The sequence below is a fragment of the Brachyhypopomus gauderio genome, unplaced genomic scaffold (assembly GCF_052324685.1).
Source record: "Brachyhypopomus gauderio isolate BG-103 unplaced genomic scaffold, BGAUD_0.2 sc46, whole genome shotgun sequence".
Classification (NCBI taxonomy): Eukaryota; Metazoa; Chordata; class Actinopteri; order Gymnotiformes; family Hypopomidae; genus Brachyhypopomus; species Brachyhypopomus gauderio.
The window spans coordinates 1,389,472-1,412,240 of NW_027506872.1; the positions used below are offsets into that span (position 1 = coordinate 1,389,472).

General features: G+C 47.6%; 1 protein-coding gene across 1 annotated transcript in view; it reads left to right on the plus strand.

The window, feature by feature from the left end:
* The window catches only part of LOC143487054 (netrin receptor UNC5D-like), a 208,803-nt gene that overhangs the window by 97,556 nt on the left and 88,478 nt on the right, over nt 1-22,769 (plus strand). The window contains exon 2 of the mRNA XM_076986362.1: nt 20,157-20,357. Within this exon, the coding sequence (XP_076842477.1) occupies nt 20,157-20,357 (201 nt within the window). The remainder of the gene's footprint in view (nt 1-20,156; nt 20,358-22,769) is intronic.

A 22,769-nucleotide genomic window follows, 5' to 3' on the forward strand; every position in this document is an offset into this window, starting at 1 on the left:
GTGGGCTGGTGTCTCTAGTGTTTGTGGCTTAGTGCTGACTGTACAGTTTGTGTGTGTGTGTGTGTGTGTGTGTGTGTGTGTGTGTGTGTGTGTGTGTGTGTGTGTGTGTGTGTGTGTGTGTGTGTGTGTGAGTGTATGTAGTTCTTCACTTCAGTTCTCCAAAAATATAAACTGCTATTGCCTCAAAACACAGACCCTGAGTGGAGGCGCTGGAGGTCACAAGGTCATGACCTCCTGCTGTATGGTCCTGAGCACTGGTGTCCCTAAGGTTAGTGACCTGCACATTTAGGGTTAGTGTCCTGCACATTTAGCAGTGGCCCTGAAGATGGACTGAGCTGAGATGGAGCTGCTAACACCTGAGAGGTGAGGAAAGGAGAGAGGGGAGAGGAGCAGAAGAGAGAGGAGGGGAGAGGAGGAGAGGGGAGGAGAGGAGAGGGGAGAGGAGGGGAGAGGAGGAGAGGGCAGGGGAGAGGAGAGGAGGGGAGGAGAGGAGAGGGGAGAGGAGGAGAGAGGAAGAGGACTGTTTGTTTATAGTCACATAAATAGTAATAAGACAAAGAGCTGGGTCGGACCTTAATCCGGTCCTGGTCTTGGCCAAATGATCCTGGGCTGGAGTGAGTCAGTGCATGAATAATCCCTGGACCAGATTAACCACAGCACCTGCTGGAGATGAGATCCCTGTGTCCGTTCTGCTGGTCATGTGATCAAGTGTTCCGGGACTGTGTCCAGGATGCTCAACTTCAAAGACCTTCCACCTCCTCCACAGGCAGGACGCCAGAGAGTCACTAAAGCTGTTTACTCTCACAACAAACGCTCTCATTATGTTGTGCGGGGTGTGTTCAGGACCGGTTCAGGACCACGGCCAGCTCCTTTGACTGCTCCTTTTGCGTGTCATTAGGGGAGGGACTTTCCCCCAGAGTGGCTGGCACTGGCCAGATTACAGGTCAATCACTCACCTCCACCAATCTGCATGTGGCAGGAATCCTTTTCGGCTCTGTTGGAAAACACTCCAAATTCCTGTTAACGGATGTCAGGAGCGTCACTGCGTCACTACGCACCATTGAGCCCATGCTGCTTCTGTCTTGCTGGGCTGTAATGATTTACTCCAGGCGGCAATGCATTCTGGGTAAGCGGGCGGGGTGAGGGGGGGGGGGGGGTTAGTGCCGCGAGCTTTATGAAAGACGTTTTTTGTCATGCACCTTCTAGGACGCCTGACAGTGGAGTAATGGTGTTAATACTCTCACTGGAGGGACACACAGTGGGCTTCTGTGTGGGGTACTAAACTCTCTTTATTAACTTCTTTCTTGTTTCAGTAGCCCGCCAGATGTTTTAATGAAATGATAAAATGAGAACATTTCAGGTATATTTAAGGTATATTTTACCTGCCGGGTGCTGTGCTGGGACAGACGGATCATTATTCACTATAATATATATATATACACACACACACAGACACAGTACTGCCAAAAGCTTTCACTTGTCTACCTTCGCATGCATATGATGAACTTGACCAACATCCCATTCTTAACCTACAGGGTTAAATAAGATGTCAGCATATCTGTGACCATCACAACTTCAGATCCTCTTGGAAGGCTTTCCATAAGGGTTAGGAGTGTGTTCAGAAGTGTGTTCAGGAGTGTGTTCAGGAGTGTGTTTAGGAGTGTGTTTAGGAGTGTGTTCAGGAGTGTGGAGGAATCTCTGAATGTTCTTCCAGAGGCACATTTGTGAGGTGAGATGTTGGATGAGAAGGCCTGACTCACAGTCTCCGCTCTGATTCAGCCCAGAGGGATTCTGTCGAGTTGAGGTCCGGACTCTGAGCAGGCCAGTCCAGATCTTCCACACCAACCTCGCTTAGTCATGTCTTCATGGACCTTCACTGCTGCGTAGTCATGTTGGAACAGGAAGGGCCAGCTCCAGACTAAACCAAACTAAACCCCACACCAGCTCCAGACTAAACCAAACTAAACCCCACACCAGCTCCAGACTAAACCAAACTAAACCCCACACCAGCTCCAGACTAAACCAAACTAAACCCCACACCAGCTCCAGACTAAACCAAACTAAACAACCCCACTAAGGGGCCGAGGCCAACTCCTGAAAAATAATCCCCCCTCCACCAAACTAAACAACCCCACACCATAATCCCCCTCCACCAAACTAAACAACCCCACACCATAATCCCCCCTCCACCAAACTAAACAACCCCACACCATAATCCCCCTCCACCAAACTAAACAACCCCACACCATAATCCCCCCTCCACCACACTAAACAACCCCACACCATAATCCCCCTCCACCAAACTAAACAACCCCACACCATAATCCCCCCTCCACCAAACTAAACAACCCCACACCATAATCCCCCCTCCACCAAACTAAACAACCCCACACCATAATCCCCCCTCCACCAAACTAAACAACCCCACACCATAATCCCCCCTCCACCAAACTAAACAACCCCACACCATAATCCCCCCTCCACCAAACTAAACAACCCCACACCATAATCCCCCCTCCACCACACTAAACAACCCCACACCATAATCCCCCTCCACCAAACTAAACAACCCCACACCATAATCCCCCCTCCACCACACTAAACAACCCCACACCATAATCCCCCTCCACCAAACTAAACAACACCACACCATAATCCCCCCTCCACCAAACTAAACAACCCCACACCATAATCCCCCCCACCAAACTAAACAACCCCACACCATAATCCCCCCTCCACCAAACTAAACAACCCCACACCATAATCCCCCCTCCACCAAACTAAACAACCCCACACCATAATCCCCCTCCACCAAACTAAACAACCCCACACCATAATCCCCCTCCACCAAACTAAACAACCCCACACCATAATCCCCCCTCCACCAAACTAAACAACCCCACACCATAATCCCCCTCCACCAAACTAAACAACCCCACACCATAATCCCCACTCCACCAAACTAAACAACCCCACACCATAATCCCCCCTCCACCAAACTAAACAACCCCACACCATAATCCCCCCTCCACCAAACTAAACAACCCCACACCATAATCCCCCCTCCACCAAACTAAACAACCCCACACCATAATTCCCCCTCCACCAAACTAAACAACCCCACACCATAATCCCCCCTCCACCACACTAAACAACCCCACACCATAATCCCCCTCCACCAAACTAAACAACCCCACACCATAATCCCCCCTCCACCACACTAAACAACCCCACACCATAATCCCCCCTCCACCACACTAAACAACCCCACACCATAATCCCCCTCCACCAAACTAAACAACCCCACACCATAATCCCCCCTCCACCAAACTAAACAACCCCACACCATAACCCCCCCCCCACCAAACTAAACAACCCCACACCATAATCCCCCCTCCACCACACTAAACAACCCCACACCATAATCCCCCTCCACCAAACTAAACAACCCCACACCATAATCCCCCCCCACCAAACTAAACAACCCCACACCATAATCCCCCCTCCACCAAACTAAACAACCCCACACTATAATCCCCTCTCCACCAAACTAAACAACCCCACACCATAATCCCCCTCCACCAAACTAAACAACCCCACACCATAATCCCCCCCTCCACCAAACTAAACAACCCCACACCATAATCCTCCCTCCACCAAACTAAACAACCCCACACCATAATCCCCCTCCACCAAACTAAACAACCCCACACCATAATCCCCCCTCCACCAAACTAAACAACCCCACACCATAATCCCCCTCCACCAAACTAAACAACCCCACACCATAATCCCCCCTCCACCAAACTAAACAACCCCACACCATAATTCCCCCTCCACCAAACTAAACAACCCCACACCATAATCCCCCCTCCACCACACTAAACAACCCCACACCATAATCCCCCTCCACCAAACTAAATAACCCCACACCATAATCCCCCCTCCACCACACTAAACAACCCCACACCATAATCCCCCTCCACCAAACTAAACAACCCCACACCATAATCCCCCCTCCACCAAACTAAACAACCCCACACCATAATCCCCCTCCACCAAACTAAACAACCCCACACCATAATCCCCCCTCCACCACACTAAACAACCCCACACCATAATCCCCCTCCACCAAACTAAACAACCCCACACCATAATCCCCCCTCCACCAAACTAAACAACCCCACACCATAATCCCCCCTCCACCAAACTAAACAACCCCACACCATAATCCCCCCTCCACCAAACTAAAGGGCAGGAGAGGAAAGGGGAGGGAGGGACTAGAGGAGAGGAGTAGAGGAGGGGAAGAGGAGAAGAGGAGGAGGGAGAGAGGAGAAGAACAGGTCTTTTCATGCGTGAAGAGGGGTCAAAGAGCTTCAGGCTCTTGTTGCACAGCGTGTTGGAATAAGCTGTCAGCTGGACAGGAGACACAGATCCATGGCAGCAAGATGAAAGGACACGTCTCCTCCGCTGTTAAAAGCTTTAATTACCAGCGGCATCTATCTAATGAAAGATAAGCCCCTCTGTAATGAAGAACAGAGGATATTAGAGGAGGCTTCCCTCCATGTGCTGAAGTAATAACCTCCTCATCGCACTGACAGCCTCAACCAGCCGTAGCTGCCCTGCCACGTTACGGAGATGAAGTGTCTGGGTTCCTAATGATCCAGATCTATCATCAGGACCAGCTCTCACATTGTACCTCTTCCTCCTGACTCAGGACCAGCCCACGCCCCGCCCCTAATTCCCTGGTTTCCCATTAAAGGATAGGCAAGCTGATTTCAGAGCAGTATGACACATCCACGCCCAGACAGGTGTGTTTGTTTGCTTCTTCCACTGTGAGGGGTGGAACTGTGTCACTGTGAGAAGCGCATGATCAACAGTCGCCTGCTAGCGTAGCCCTGGCTGTCTGTGGCGCTGTACCGAGAGCCCGTTTGGAGGGTGCCGAGCTGGCGGTGGAGCCTGTTCAAAGCTCCACTTTGCTACGACTAGGCGGGGAGCTGAAACCGTATGCAAATGATTTGTTTATCTGTTGATCTGTTTTTATGCTTTGGTGTTTTTCCCCCTGACGTTTTCAGATATGCTAATAAAGGTGAAAAAAGAAAAAGTCTTTCAGGGTGACAGAAAGGTACTGTCAGTCTGACGCTTCAATAACCCCGATCTGCTTTAGGGAGGTTCCTGGATAACTCAGTTCTGCTTTATAGAGGTTCCTGAATGACCCAGTTATGCTTTCTGGAAGTTCCTAGATGACCCAGTTTTACTTTAGGGAGGTTCCTGGATAATCCAGTTCTACCTTAGGGAGGTTCCTGGATAACCAAGTTCTACCTTAGGGAGGTTCCTGGATAACCCAGTTCTACCTTAGGGAGGTTCCTGGATAACCCAGTTCTACCTTAGGGAGGTTCCTGGATAACCCAGTTCTACCTTAGGGAGGTTCCTGGATAACCCAGTTCTACCTAAGGGAGGTTCCTGGATAACCCAGTTCTACCTAAGGGAGGTTCCTGGATAACCCAGTTCTACCTTAGGGAGGTTCCTGGATAACCCAGTTCTACCTTAGGGAGGTTCCTGGATAACCCAGTTCTACCTTAGGGAGGTTCCTGGATAACCCAGTTCTACCTAAGGGAGGTTCCTGGATAACCCAGTTCTACCTTAGGGAGGTTCCTGGATAACCCAGTTCTACCTTAGGGAGGTTCCTGGATAACCCAGTTCTACCTAAGGGAGGTTCCTGGATAACCCAGTTCTACCTAAGGGAGGTTCCTGGATAACCCAGTTCTACCTTAAGGAGGTTCCTGGATAACCCAGTTCTACCTTAGGGAGGTTCCTGGATAACCCAGTTCTACCTAAGGGAGGTTCCTGGATAACCCAGGATCAGAGAGAGAGATAGAATGCAAGAGAGAGACAGAATCAGAGAGACCGGATCAGAGAGACAGAATCAGAGAGAGACGTCAGATACTTCTTGTCTTCATTCTAGAAATATTGAGAAAAAATGAGGGGTCAGATAGAAGGAAAGATAGCTTTCACTTAGGGTTAGAGTTAGGGTTAGAGTTAGGGTTAGGGTTTGGTTAGTGTTAGGGTTAGAGTTGGATTAGAGTTAGGGTTAGGGTTGGGTTAGAGTTAGAGTTAGGGTTAGGATTAGGATTTGGATTAGAAGGCTGTTCATCCCAACCACATACATACGATATCTTGTTTAATCACCTGCACTTGTTTAAACTGTAAGGAGTAATATGCATTTTTCAGTAAAGGATCTTCTACACACGTTTCCAGCAAATTCCACTCTGGGTCAGTTTGAGATGTGAACACAGTTGTTTTCAGGGGACACCACATTACCTCTGATCTTCTTCTGTACGTTTCAGTACATCATGACAGTCCCAGAGAAGAACAGCATTAGGACAGAGCAGGAACGTCTAGGCATTCTGATTTTAAATTAGTGCAGAATAATCTCTCAGTGCACATATAGTTCTGAGGAACTGAGATGAGACGGAAAAACCCCTCAAAAGAGGAGGAGCATCCTGCCCTTCCCCCGCACAGATGGCTCGTTAGGGATAATTGTCTAACGACTGCTGCGTCGCCCTCAAATCTGAGCCCAAAGCCTTAATTACAGCCGCAACCCGGCGACGGAGGTGGTGGTGTTGGTGCTGCTGGTGAAGGACGTCTCCGTGGAGACACTCCCTCGGGCCGGGCAGCCGCTGACGGGGTGTTATTATAATAAGGAATTAGGAGCTGATTTCATTCTCTCCTGCACGCGGTAATCCAGAGACGTGCTCAATCATATTTGCGCTTTTAATGATGTTACTCCATATTTATCAATTGTTTAGCTTTCACCCTGATTAAGAATAATCCCTGTGGCTGTGTCTGTCTTTCTAAAGCCCATTGTCTTCTAAGCTGCTCAGTCTCTCTCTCCCTCCCTCTCTCTCCCTCTGTTATCTGTTGATGTGCTGGGGACTTTGATCTTGTAATGGGATGTTTTGAGCGAATCCTGCTGTTCTGCGGAGTGCTGACATGAGGCAGAAACACGGAGCTGATGGTTTATAATGCCTTTATAATGCCTTTATAATGCCTTTATGAGCTGTGTAATTAGAGAGCACAGAGTCGTTCTGGGTGCACACAGCCTTTCTTGTTTTGCCATTGGATCATTTTAGGTGATTAGCATCAACATAAAAATGATGTGTATAGTATATTTGAGTCAGGAGTGTGTGTGTGTGTGTGTGTGTGTGTGTCCTGAGGAACAGCTGTCCATTTGAACAACCAGACGCTCTATCCACACAAATACACACACACACACACAGGTTCCTGACACAAATAACACACTGGTCATCAGTTTGTGTGTGTGTGTGTGTGTGTGTGAGTGTGAGTGTGAGTGTGTGTGTGTGTGTGTGAGTGTGTGGTCTGTCCTCTTCAAGAATACACCACGAGTATTTTAAGACATCAGGAACAAAGACTTTTAGACAGGATCGTTTCTCTGTAACAAGGAAACAAGGAGCAGTTCAGTCTCAAGAGGAAAAGCTAATAGTCTGTTTGTGTTCATATTATAAACCCAAATGGTTTTGCAGAGGGGTGATCTTCTCACTGTATCTGATTGGCTCACTAGAATTTTCTCCTGAGCACTGCTTCTCCCCATTGGCTGCCAGTTGGTCAGCTGACAGACATAGCAACAGTTGATAGGATGGTCAGACTGATCTCTACTCGATAGTCCCACATCAGCATTAACACTCGTAGCTCTGAGACCAGAAGTCAAAGAACTGGGACATGTACTGAGGTGTGTACTGGGAGGCGTGTACTGGGAGGCGTGTACTGAGGCATGTACTGGGAGGCGTGTACTGGGAGGTTTGTACTGGGAGGCGTGTGAAAAATGTGTGAAATGTGCCATATTTTGTCAATTGTGATTTTTTACACCCCAATCGAAATTTGTCCTTCGTTTTTAACCCATCTGTGCAGTCAGAACACACAAACACACACTAGTGATTACTAGGGGGCTGTGGATCACACGTGCCCAGAGCGGTGGGCAGCCCTAGCCCGGCGCCCGGGGAGCAGTTGGGGTTAGGTGCCTTGCTCAAGGGCACCTCAGTCATGGCCTGTCTGGGAATCGAACCCACGACCCTCCGATCACAAGACCAGTTCCCTAACCGCCAGGCCATGACTGCCCCATGTACTGGGGCATGTACTGGGAGGCATGTACTGGGAGGCGTGTACTGGGAGGCGTGTACTGGGAGGCGTGTACTGGGAGGCAACAACACAGACCACACTAGACGCAACAAAACAGACCACACTAGACGCAACAAAACAGACCACACTAGACGCAACAAAACAGACCACACTAGACGCAACAAAACAGACCACACTAGACACAACAAAACAGACCACACTAGACACAAACAATACAGACCACATTAGAAAAAACAGGTCACACTAGACACAACAACACAGACAACACTACACACAACCAAACAGACCAACACAAACCACACTAGACACAACAAAAACAGACCACACTAGACACAAACAATACAGACCACATTAGATAAAAACAGACCACACTAGACACAACAAAACAAACCACACAAGACACAAACAATACAGACCACAATACACACAACAAAACAGAGCAAACTCAGACCACAGTAGACACAAACAATACAGACCACATTACATACAAACAGCCCACACTAGACACAAACAATACAGACCACATTAGATAAAAACAGATGACACTAGACACAACAAACAGCCCACACTAGACACAACACAGACCACACTAGACACAATAAAACAGACCACACTACACGCATCAAAACAGACCAATACAGACCACACTAGACACAACAAAACAGACCACACTACTCACAGCATAGACCACACAACACACAACAAAACAGAGCAACACAGACCACAACACACAACAAAACAGACCACATTAGATAAAAACAGGTCACACTAGACACAACAGCCCACAATCGACACAACACAGACCACACTAGACACAACAAAACAGACCACACAAGACACAAACAATACAGACCACATTAGCCACAATAAAACAGACAACACTACACACAACCAAACAGACCAACACAAACCACACTAGACACAACAAAAACAGACCACATTAGATAAAAACAGACCACACTAGACACAACAAAACAGACCAACACAGACCACACAAGACACAAACAATACAGACCACAATACACACAACAAAACAGAGCAAACTCAGACCACAGTAGACACAAACAATACAGACAACATTAGATACAAACAGCCCACACTAGACACAAACAATACAGACCACATTAGATAAAAACAGATGACACTAGACACAACAAACAGCCCACACTAGACACAACACAGACCACACTAGACACAATAAAACAGACCACACTACACGCATCAAAACAGACCAATACAGACCACACTAGACACAACAAAACAGACCACACTACTCACAGCATAGACCACACAACACACAACAAAACAGAGCAACACAGACCACAACACACAAGAAAACAGACCACATTAGATAAAAACAGGTCACACTAGACACAACAAACAGCCCACAATAGACACAACACAGACCACACTAGACGCAATAAAACAGACCACACTACACACAGACTATACTAGACACAACAACACAGTCCACACTAGACACAAACAATACAGACCACATTTGTAACAAACCTGGCTGAGCAGGTGGGACGCATATGCAGATTTCAAGAGGTTTAATATAAACGACTGACACAAAACACCACAACTCATACAAAGACCAAAGATAACAAGAAAACTAACACAAAAGAAGCAAGACTTACAAAAGTCATAGACACAAACCAATACTCATGACTTACACTGTACAGCTAACAACATTCAATAACCCACAACCACAAGGACCAAACACAGGACTTAAATACATCAACTAAACAAGGGACACAACAAGACACACCTGAAGGTGATAACGAGGGGCAGAGAACATGGCAGGGGTGTGAAAACAGAGACAACTAGGAAATGTCAAAATAAAAGACACTCAAACACACAGAGAACAAAACAAAAGACAAGACTGACAGGGGGGAGGCAGGACCACATGACAACATTAGATAAAGACAGCCCACACTAGACACAACAAACAGCCCACACTAGACACAACAACACAGACCACACTAGACACAATAAAACAAACCACCCTACACACAACAAAACAGACCAACACAGACCACACTACACACAACAAAACAGTCCACACTAGACACAACAACACAGACCACACTCCACACAACAAAACAGAGCAACACAGACCACACTAGACACAACAAACAGCCCACACTAGACACAACAAACAGCCCACACTAGACACAATAAATCAGAGCAACACAGACCACACTACACACAATAAAACAGATCACACTCCACACAACAAAACAGACCAACACAGACCACACTAGACACAACAACACAGACCACACTAGACACAACAACACAGACCACACTAGACACAAACAATACAGACCACATTAGATAAAAACAGACCACACTAGACACAACAACACAGACCACACTAGACACAAACAGACCACACTACACACAACAACACAGACCACACTAGACACAACAACACAGACCACACTAGACACAAACAATACAGACCACATTAGATAAACACAGACCACACTAGACACAAACAATACAGACCACATTAGATAAACACAGACCACACTAGACACCACAAATAGCCCACACTAGACACAACAATACAGACCAACACAGACCACATTAGTCACAACAAAACAGAGCAACATAGACCACACTACACACAACAAAACAGACCACACTAGACACAAACAATACAGACCACATTAGATAAAAACAGACCACACTAGTCACAACAAACAGACCACACTAGACACAAACAATACAGACCACGTTAGATAAAAACAGACCACACTAGATACAACAAACAGCCCACACTAGACACAACAACACAGACAACACTAGACACAATAAAACAGATCACACTACACACAACAAAACAAACCAACACAGACCACACTAGACACAACTAAACAGACCACACTAGACACAACAACACAGACCACACTAGACACAACAACACAGACCACACTAGACACAAACAATACAGACCACATTAGATAAAAACAGACCACACTAGACACAAACAATACAGACCACATTAGATAAAAACAGACCACACTAGACACAACACATACCACACTAGACACAATCAAACAGACCACACTACACACAACAAAATAGACCACACTAGACACAACAACACAGACCACATTAGATAAACACAGACCACACTAGACACCACAAATAGCCCACACTAGACACAACAACACAGACCACATTAGACACAATAAAACAGACTACACTACACACAACAAAACAGACCAACACAGACCACATTAGTCACAACAAAACAAAGCAACATAGACCACACTACACACAACAAAACAGACCACACTAGACACAACAACACAGACCACACTAGACACAAACAATACAGACCACATTAGATAAAAACAAACCACACTAGTCACAACAAACAGACCACACTAGACACAACAACACAGACCACACTAGACACAATAAAACAGACCACACTACACACAACAAAACAGACCAACACAGACCACACTACACACAAACAATACAGACCACACTACACACAACAAAACAGACCAACACAGACCACACTAGACACAAACAATACAGACCACACTAAACGCAACACAGACCACACTAGACGCAACAACACAGACCACACTAGACACAATAAAACAGACCACACTACACACAACAAAACAGACCAACACAGACCACACTACACACAAACAATACAGACCACACTACACACAACAAAACAGACCAACACAGACCACACTACACACAACAATTGGGGATGGGAAGCTTCACTAACAGCTTCACAAACAGCTCAATCTGACTGCCCATGTTAACAGCTGCTGAGAACATTTCTACCTTTACATATTTTCAAAAATATGTTTGAGCATCCCTGTATGTGCATGTGTGTATGTGAGTGTGTATGTATATGTATGTGTGTGTGTATGTGTATGTGTTTGTGTATGTGTGTGTGTGTGTGTTTGTGTGTGTGTGTGTGTGTGTGTGTGTGTGTGTGTGTGTGTGTGTGTGTGTGTGTGTGTGTGTGTGTGTGTGTGTGATACATCTCGTTCGTCTCTGACATGTTTTTCAGCCGTTATTGCTGGGGCAGGCCGTTGCTCATTTATCATCTCCACGGCAGCCATGCCACCATGGTGACAGGCCAACCGATCGAACAGCTGAGGTCGGCCCTTCTTGGGCTTGTTGCTGCTGGAGGTCAATGAGATTAACACACACACACTAACACATGCACTAACCCACACTAAACCAGGATACATACACACACACTATCACACACACACACACATACACCTACACTAACACACACAAAGACAGGATACATACACACACACACAAACCCACACACTAACACAGGATACATACACACACACAGAGACATACACACTAACACTAACACACACTAACACAGGATACATACACACACACTAACACAGGGCACACACACTAACACAGGACACATACACACACACACACACACTAACACAGGACACACACATGCACTAACACACACACACTAACACAGGACACACACATGCACTAACACACACTAACACACACATGCACACTAACACACACTAACACAGGACATACTACAGTAACACACAATAACACAGGACACATACACACACTAACACATACACACACACACACACACACTAACACACACACACACACACTCTAAGTCAGGATGCACACTAACACAGGACACACACACCACACACACATACATACTAAACACACACACTAACACAGGACACACACACACCACACCCACACACACACACACACACAAACAAGACATGTATGGACTCACACACACTAACACAGGACACACACACACCAAACACACACACCAAACACACACTAACAGAGGACATGTATGGACTCACATACACACACACACTAACACAGGACATGTATGGTCTCACACAAACATACACACTAACACAGGTCTTAGTCACACACACACACATAGAAGAATACACACACAAATAACTAGTGGGAGTGGCCCTGTCTGTGTAACTGAATAAATCACTAGTGGGAGTGACCCTGTCTGTGAGACTGAATAAATCACTACTGGGAGTGGCCCTGTCTGTGAGACTGAATAAATCACTAGTGGGAGTGGCCCTGTCTGTGAAACTGAATAAATCACTAGTGGGAGTGGCTCTGTCTGTGTGACTGAATAAATCACTAGTGGGAGTGGCCCTGTCTGTGAGACTGAATAAATCACTAGTGGGAGTGACCCTGTCTGTGAGACTGAATAAATCACTAGTGGGAGTGGCCCTGTCTGTGAGACTGAATAAATCACTAGTGGGAGTGGCCCTGTCTGTGAGACTGAATAAATCACTAGTGGGAGTGGCCCTGTCTGTGTGACTGAATAAATCACTAGTGGGAGTGGCCCTGTCTGTGAGACTGAATAAATCACTAGTGGGAGTGGCTCTGTCTGTGTGACTGAATAAATCACTAGTGGGAGTGGCCCTGTCTGTGAGACTGAATAAATCACTAGTGGGAGTAGCCCTGTCTGTGAGATTGAATAAATCACTAGTGGGAGTGGCCCTGTCTGTGAGACTTAATAAATCACTAGTGGGAGTGGCCCTGTCTGTGAGACTGAATAAATCACTAGTGGGAGTAGCCCTGTCTGTGAGACTGAATAAATCACTAGTGGGAGTAGCCCTGTCTGTGAGACTGAATAAATCACTAGTGGGAGTGGCCCTGTCTGTGAGACTGAATAAATCACTAGTGGGAGTGGCCCTGTCTGTGAGACTGAATAAATCACTAGTGGGAGTGGCCCTGTCTGTGAGACTGAATAAATCACTAGTGGGAGTGGCCCTGTCTGTGAGACTGAATAAATCACTAGTGGGAGTGGCTCTGTCTGTGTGACTGAATAAATCACTAGTGGGAGTGGCCCTGTCTGTGAGACTGAATAAATCACTAGTGGGAGTAGCCCTGTCTGTGAGACTGAATAAATCACTAGTGGGAGTGGCCCTGTCTGTGAGACTTAATAAATCACTAGTGGGAGTGGCCCTGTCTGTGAGACTGAATAAATCACTAGTGGGAGTAGCCCTGTCTGTGAGACTGAATAAATCACTAGTGGGAGTAGCCCTGTCTGTGAGACTGAATAAATCACTAGTGGGAGTGGCCCTGTCTGTGAGACTGAATAAATCACTAGTGGGAGTGGCCCTGTCTGTGAGACTGAATAAATCACTAGTGGGAGTGGCCCTGTCTGTGAGACTGAATAAATCACTAGTGGGAGTGGCCCTGTCTGTGAGACTGAATAAATCACTAGTGGGAGTGGCCCTGTCTGTGAGACTGACCCTGTCTGACATACTAACTTCTACCACAGTGTGGATCTGGCAAGGCTGAGTTTACTTTTTTCTGCTCCAAAAGATCTCAAAATCACAAATAAACTTATTTTATGCTAACAATGTGTAACGATTAATGTAATTATATTGTCTTCGCATTAAACAGAACAGGAGTACAGGATTGTCGAAACACTGATACCCATTACACACTGTTACCCATTAAACACTGATACTCATTAAACACTGTTACTCCTTACACACTGATACCAATTACACACTGTTACATACTCACTTATTTTATTCACGTTCTAGTTCATATTGTTCCACTCTTGTATGGTGATGCTATAATAATGGTGTAATATAAAATGGTTCCATATAAAACAGTCAACAAAAATATAGCTTCTTTCAGAGCTTCCCATATTACAACATTTATTATCATAGATGGAGAGGAAGAGAGTAAGATACACACCTCACCACCTCTACACACCTACACCACCTCTACACACCTACACCACCTCTACCTCCACCACCTCTACACATCTCCATCACCTCTACACACCTACACCACCTCTACCTCCACCACCTCTACACATCTCCACCACCTCTACACACCTACACCACCTCTACCTCCACCACCTCTACACACCTCCACCACCTCTACACATCTCCACCACCTCTACACACCTCACCACCTCTACACACCTCCACCACCTCTACACACCTCCACCACCTCTACACACCTCACCACCTCTACCTCCACCACCTCTACCTCCACCACCTCTACCTACACCACCTCTACACACCTACACCACCTCTACACACCTACACCACCTCTACCTCCACCACCTCTACACACCTACACCACCTCTACCTCCACCACCTCTACACACCTCACCACCTCTACACACCTCCACCACCTCTACACACCTCCACCACCTCTACACACCTACACCACCTCTACACACCTCACCACCTCTACACACCTACACCACCTCTACCTCCACCACCTCTACACACCTCACCACCTCTACACACCTACACCACCTCTACACACCTCACCACCTCTACACACCTCCACCACCTCTACACACCTCACCACCTCTACACACCTCCACCCCCTCTACACACCTACACCACCTCTACACACCTACACCACCTCTACACACCTCACCACCTCTACACATCTCCACCACCTCTACCTCCACCACCTCTACACACCTACACCACCTCTACACACCTACACCACCTCTACACACCTCACCACCTCTACACACCTCCACCACCTCTACACACCTCCACCACCTCTACACACCTCACCACCTCTACCTCCACCACCTCTACACACCTACACCACCTCTACACACCTACACCACCTCTACCTCCACCACCTCTACACACCTACACCACCTCTACACACCTCACCACCTCTACACACCTCCACCCCTCTACACACCTACACCACCTCTATCTCCACCACCTCTACCTCCACCACCTCTACACACCTCACCACCTCTACACACCTCACCACCTCTACACACCTACACCACCTCTACACACCTACACCACCTCTACACACCTCACCACCTCTACCTCCACCACCTCTACACACCTCCACCACCTCTACACACCTCACCACCTCTACACACCTCCACCACCTCTACCTCCACCACCTCTACACACCTCCACCACCTCTACACACCTCCACCACCTCTACACACCTCACCACCTCTACACACCTCCACCACCTCTACCTCCACCACCTCTACACACCTCCACCACCTCTACCTCCACCACCTCTACACACCTCCACCACCTCTACACACCTCCACCACCTCTACACACCTCACCACCTCTACACACCTCCACCCCCTCTACACACCTACACCACCTCTACACACCTACACCACCTCTACACACCTCACCACCTCTACACACCTCACCACCTCTACACACCTCCACCACCTCTACACACCTCACCACCTCTACACACCTACACCACCTCTACACATCTCCACCACCTCTACACACCTACACCACCTCTACACACCTCACCACCTCTACACACCTACACCACCTCTACACACCTCCACCACCTCTACACACCTCACCACCTCTACCTCCACCACCTCTACACATCTCCACCACCTCTACACACCTACACCCCCTCTACACATCTCCACCACCTCTACACACCTACACCACCTCTACACACCTACACCACCTCTACACACCTCACCACCTCTACACACCTACACCACCTCTACACACCTCCACCACCTCTACACACCTCACCACCTCTACACATCTCCACCACCTCTACACACCTCACCACCTCTACACACCTCCACCACCTCTACCTCCACCACCTCTACACACCTCCACCACCTCTACCTCCACCACCTCTACACACCTCCACCACCTCTACACACCTCACCACCTCTACACACCTCCACCACCTCTACACATCTCCACCACCTCTACACACCTCCACCACCTCTACACACCTCACCACCTCTACACACCTCCACCACCTCTACACACCTACACCACCTCTACACACCTACACCACCTCTACCTCCACCACCTCTACCTACACCACCTCTACACACCTCACCACCTCTACACACCTACACCACCTCTACACACCTACACCACCTCTACACACCTCCACCACCTCTACACACCTACACCACCTCTACACACCTCACCACCTCTACACACCTCCACCACCTCTACACACCTCACCACCTCTACACACCTACACCACCTCTACACACCTCCACCACCTCTACACACCTCACCACCTCTACCTCCACCACCTCTACCTCCACCACCTCTACACACCTACACCACCTCTATCTCCACCACCTCTACCTCCACCACCTCTACACACCTCCATCCCCTCTACACACCTCCACCACCTCTACACACCTCCACCACCTCTACACACCTCCACCACCTCTATCTCCACCACCTCTACCTCCACCCCCTCTACACACCTCCACCACCTCTACATCCACCATCTCTACACACCTCCACCCCTTCTACACACCTCCACCCCCTCTACCTCCACCCCCTCCACCACCTCTACCTCCACCCCCTCTACCTCCACCCCCTCTACCTCCACTCACTCCACCCCGCTCAATGCTCCACCATTGGCTATCTTCCCTTTCATGTGTGCCTTGGTCAGACATGCAACTCTCTTTCGTCAGTCTGTCATCATGTCAAGCCGTCCTGAACATCTGTGATGGTGCTGGGATAGATAAAAGGCTCTGTGTGTGTGTGTGTGTGTGTGTGTGTGTGTGTGTGTGTGTGTGTGCGTGTGTCTGTCTGTGTGTGTGTGTGTGTGTGTGTGTGTGTGTGTGTGTGTGTGTGTGTGTGTGTACTGGGTGGGTGTATAAACCTATTTCTGAAGCCATGCTAACTTCTGCATTCATGGTGCATAAGTGTAAGTATTTTTGCATGAAACAGCCTGTCTTCTTCCTGTGTACTTGTTTTAGTGTGTGTGTGTATGTGTGTGTGTGTGTGTGTGTGTGTGTGTGTGTGTGTGTGTGTGTGTGTGTGTGTGTGTGTGCATTTCTGTCCTACAAAATAAGCATGTGATCTATTTCTGTATAAACACAACAAAAATGACAGACCGTTTGCTTAAAAGGTTCTCCATTCCAAAACAACAGCACTATGCATCTGCCACATTCAGTAACACTCACACACACACACACACACACACACACACACACACACACACACACACACACACACACAAACACACATGATTGCACGCACAACAGACTATACACACTACCTCCCTCTCTCTCTGTTTCATCTTTATAAGACACACACACATTCTCTCTCTTTCTCTGCATTCTTCATACAGACACACAGATTACACATACACAGACACACATACATACACATACACAGACACACATACACAGACACACATACATACACATACACAGACACACATACATACACATGCACACACACATTAGACAAAGTCTTGGTCTGAGTATTGCATCACTAGATCTTACAGTGTCTGTCAGTCATATTTAGATGCTACATTCTAGCTGCACTTACAGTCTGTGGACCTCACTGTAAAGATCCCAGTGTGAAGTGACATTAGCCACTCAACCCCAGAGATTTTCTGCCCTAAATCATGTCAGATTCTCTATTATTCATATGCTCTTATAGCGTGACATATCTGGGAGAGGGAGCATATCTGCGGTACATTTCTAATTGGTTTCCACTGAGCTCTGTCTGCAGTAAAGTGCAGCAGGCTAATCCGTCTTAGTAAAGATGGAGAATGAGTCCCCTCCACCCTCCACCCTCTACACTCCACCCTTCATTCTCCACCCCCTGCTCTGGGAGAACGGGCAGCTGGGGAGGGTGGTTAGACGCATCACTACACAATGCTGGATGTGCTGGGGCGGCATATAAATATACTTGCAGGTATTTGGGTATAAATCATTTGTTTTTGTCTAGCAAATTCAGGATAATTAGACGCATACTGTGGTAGACTGCACCACCACAGAGAAGATAGAGAGGAGCCGTCCATGGTGCTGAAGACATCAGCGTTCACAGGAATGTAGATAGGAGTTGTCCATGGTGCTGAACGTGTCACCATCCATTTGAAGGAAGAGAGGAGCTGTCCATAGTGCTGAACTCAACATCATTCCCTGAAGAGCATGTATCCCGCTGTCCATGGTGCTGAAATTCCACCTTTGGTCTCCCTCCTTCGAATGTGAGATGTCTCAGACAACATGACTAATAAGAAGTGAAGGCAAACAGAACCCAATTAAAATTATGCAAATTGCATCACAGCTAATTGGGGACTATTGGCTTTCACTTTCTAATTTTCAGGGTTGGGATGTTTTTTTTTCTTTCTTTTTTTCTTTTTCTCGGTCAAGCTGTTATTTTGAAGCATTTGTGACTGCCCCAGGTTGCTACCATGGCTTGCTACGTTTAGCTGCCAAAAAGTGTCCAGAAATGATTGCGAAGTTGGAAGTTGATGGTTAAGCCAGCCAGTGACTGACAGGCCAGTTAAGCCGGCTGGTGAGTGACAGGCCAGTTAATCACGACGGCCGGTCGACGTCAGGATGGCTGGGTGTGAGATTACGGGCAGTGGCGGAGCGGCATGGCGCTCGGTGTGAGCGCACGGCTCACCGGGCTGCGCGTGTAAGCTGAGATTAGTCGGGGTAAGCCGCAGCAGTCGGTGATGAATATCAGCCCGGCTTCAGGCTCTGGAGTCAGAGCCAGGGTTTACTTCTGTGCTGGCTTGTGTCTGGAGATGGAATTAAACTCACAATCAGGAACCGCAGCAAAAGTGGCACCCATCAAAAGCTCACAGACTTTTGTGATGGAGTCTGGGAGATCTTCAGCTGGCTCTGGGAGATCTTCAGCTGGCTCTGGGAGATCTTCTATGGGGTCTGGGAGATCTTCAGCTGGCTCTAGGAGATCTTCAGCTGGCTCTGGGAGATCTTCTACGGGGTCTGGGAGATCATCAGCTGGGTCTGGGATATCTTCAGCTGGCTCTGGGAGATATTCAGCTGGGTCTGGGAGATCTTCTACAGGGTCTGGGAGATCTTCAGCTGGGTCTGGGAGATCTTCTACGGGGTCTGGGAGATGTTCTGCTGTTGCTGTTTTTGTGGTTCAGTTTCAAGTTTCTGGTTGAGTTCCTCACGATGCCATTCTGTGACTCTCCCTCTCCATCAGGGAACCGTGAGGGGCTCTCGGCTCTGTCTGGAACTCTGCCCCGTTTCCTGCAGGAGCCCGATGATGCGTATATCGTCAAGAGCAACCCGATCAAGCTCTGGTGCCGGGCACGACCTGCTCTGCAAATCTTCTTTAAGTGCAACGGGGAGTGGGTCCATCAGAACCAGCACACCTCACTGGAGCACCTGGACCTGGTGACAGGTAACACACACACACACACACACACATATATACACACACACTCACACACACACACACACACACACACACACACACACACACATATATATACACACAAACACTCACACACACACACACATACACACACACACATACACACATACACACACACACACACACACTCACACACACACATACACACACACACACACATACACACACACACACACATACACACACACATACACACACACACACTCACACACACACACACACACACACACACACTCACACACACACACACACTCACACACACACACATACACACACCACACAATCAATCAATCAATCAATCAAAGTTTATTTGTATAGCGCTTTTAACAACTCAAGTTGTCGCAAAGCAGCTTTACAGGGTTTACAAGGTTAACAATACTATGGGTCCAGAACCACACACACACACACACACACACACACACACACACACACACACACACACATATATATACACACAAACACTCACACACACACACACATACACACACACACATACACACATACACACACACACACACACACACTCACACACACACACACACACACAAACACACACACACACATACACACACACACACACATACACACACACACACACATACACACACACATACACACACACACACTCACACACACACACACACACACACACACTCACACACACACACACACTCACACACACACACATACACACACCACACAATCAATCAATCAATCAATCAAAGTTTATTTGTATAGCGCTTTTAACAACTCAAGTTGTCGCAAAGCAGCTTTACAGGGTTTACAAGGTTAACAATACTATGGGTCCAGAACCACACACACACACACAGAGGAATGCATGCACAACAGACCAATTTAAGTTTAATTTTGCTTCCTTATTTTTGGCACTCTGAGAACTTAATTGGCTGTCACAGAAGGAGTAACCATGGTTACGTGATGCTTTGGGAAAAGGACTCAGATCAAACGCACTGACCTGCTGTGTAGATTCTGTGTACGAAAGCAAAGATTGATGATTCAGCTCCATCTTCAACTCTGATCCTGCACATTCACACCTCGAGATGAAGATCGGGTGGGGATTCAAAATGGAATCAGATTTAACACACCTCACCATATTGCTGACCCGGCTAGTTTCCCTCACTAAGCTCCAGACCTCAGACTATTATTGGGAACCTGATTCCTGATCAGCAGCAAATTGACCAGTGTTTGGACTCCTACTGAGCAAAGTGTGGCAAATTGAACTCTATAGGAGCTAATTAAAGCACAGGAATCGATGCGGGTGCAGAGGTTTGAATGTGGAATGAAGTTTGAGCGCGGGAGGAAGTGTGAACGTGGTGTCGGGAGCTGTAAAGATCTCTCGCTCTGTCTCTCAGCTCGGATCCACATGTCTTCACAGAGGCGGCCGACCACGGCCTGATGCCCGCTGCCAATAACCCCTGGCCCAATGTAAGGCTGACTAATCGACTCCACAAATCTGCAGGGCTCTATTGATTTAGTCTGGGGTCCCGGAGTCCAGGACAGATACACACTGATATCATCTCGCGAGCCGACAGGCCAATACGTCAAGTGCAGATAGCCAATGTGGCCCTGGGTGGTCTGTGCCTGCATGACTCTGACTCCACCCACACCCAGACTGCTCTGACTCCATAGCCAGAACTGAACCAAAATGTACAATGACAATAATGTAAAATCACTTTAAATACAGGAAAGACAGGAATTTCATCTCTACTTCTATTCATGTAACATTTTTAAATGTTTTTTTTTTTTTTCACGGATTTCCAGAGTGTTCAGTTCCTCTCAAGCTCCTCTGGTCTGAGCTTCTGAGTCAGTGTTCTGAGTCATTCTGAAACCTTGCTGCATTCTTGCTGAGCTTGGACTTCACCTCAAAGATACACAGCTCAGGAGATCTCTCAGGGTCAGGAGTCCACACAGGGCGTCAGGAGTCCTCACAGAGGGGACAGGAGTCCTCACAGGGGGGTCAAGAGTTCTCTCAGGATCAGGAGTCCTCTCAGGGGTTCATGCCGTAAGAACGCATTAACTATTCTTAAAGCTGGAAGGTGTATTGTCACCTCCAACTACCTTTACTGAAACTGGGAAGGCAGGTGGAAGGTGAGGAGGGGAGTGTCTCTTCGAGAAAAGGCAACCCCAGCCTTTTATGATGTGTCAGTAAGTCAGTGAGTGTGTGTGTGTGTGTGTGTGTGTGTGTGTGTGTGTGTGTGTGTGTGTGTGTGTGTGTGTGTGTGTGTGTGTGTGTGTGTGTGTGTGTGTGTGTGTGTGTGTGTGTGTGTGTGCAGAGCCGGAGTGGCTCATCAGGAGATTCGGGAGGATTCCAGATGGGCCGGCTCATGTCAATCTCTAGTTTGGGCCGATTGGGAGGGGAAA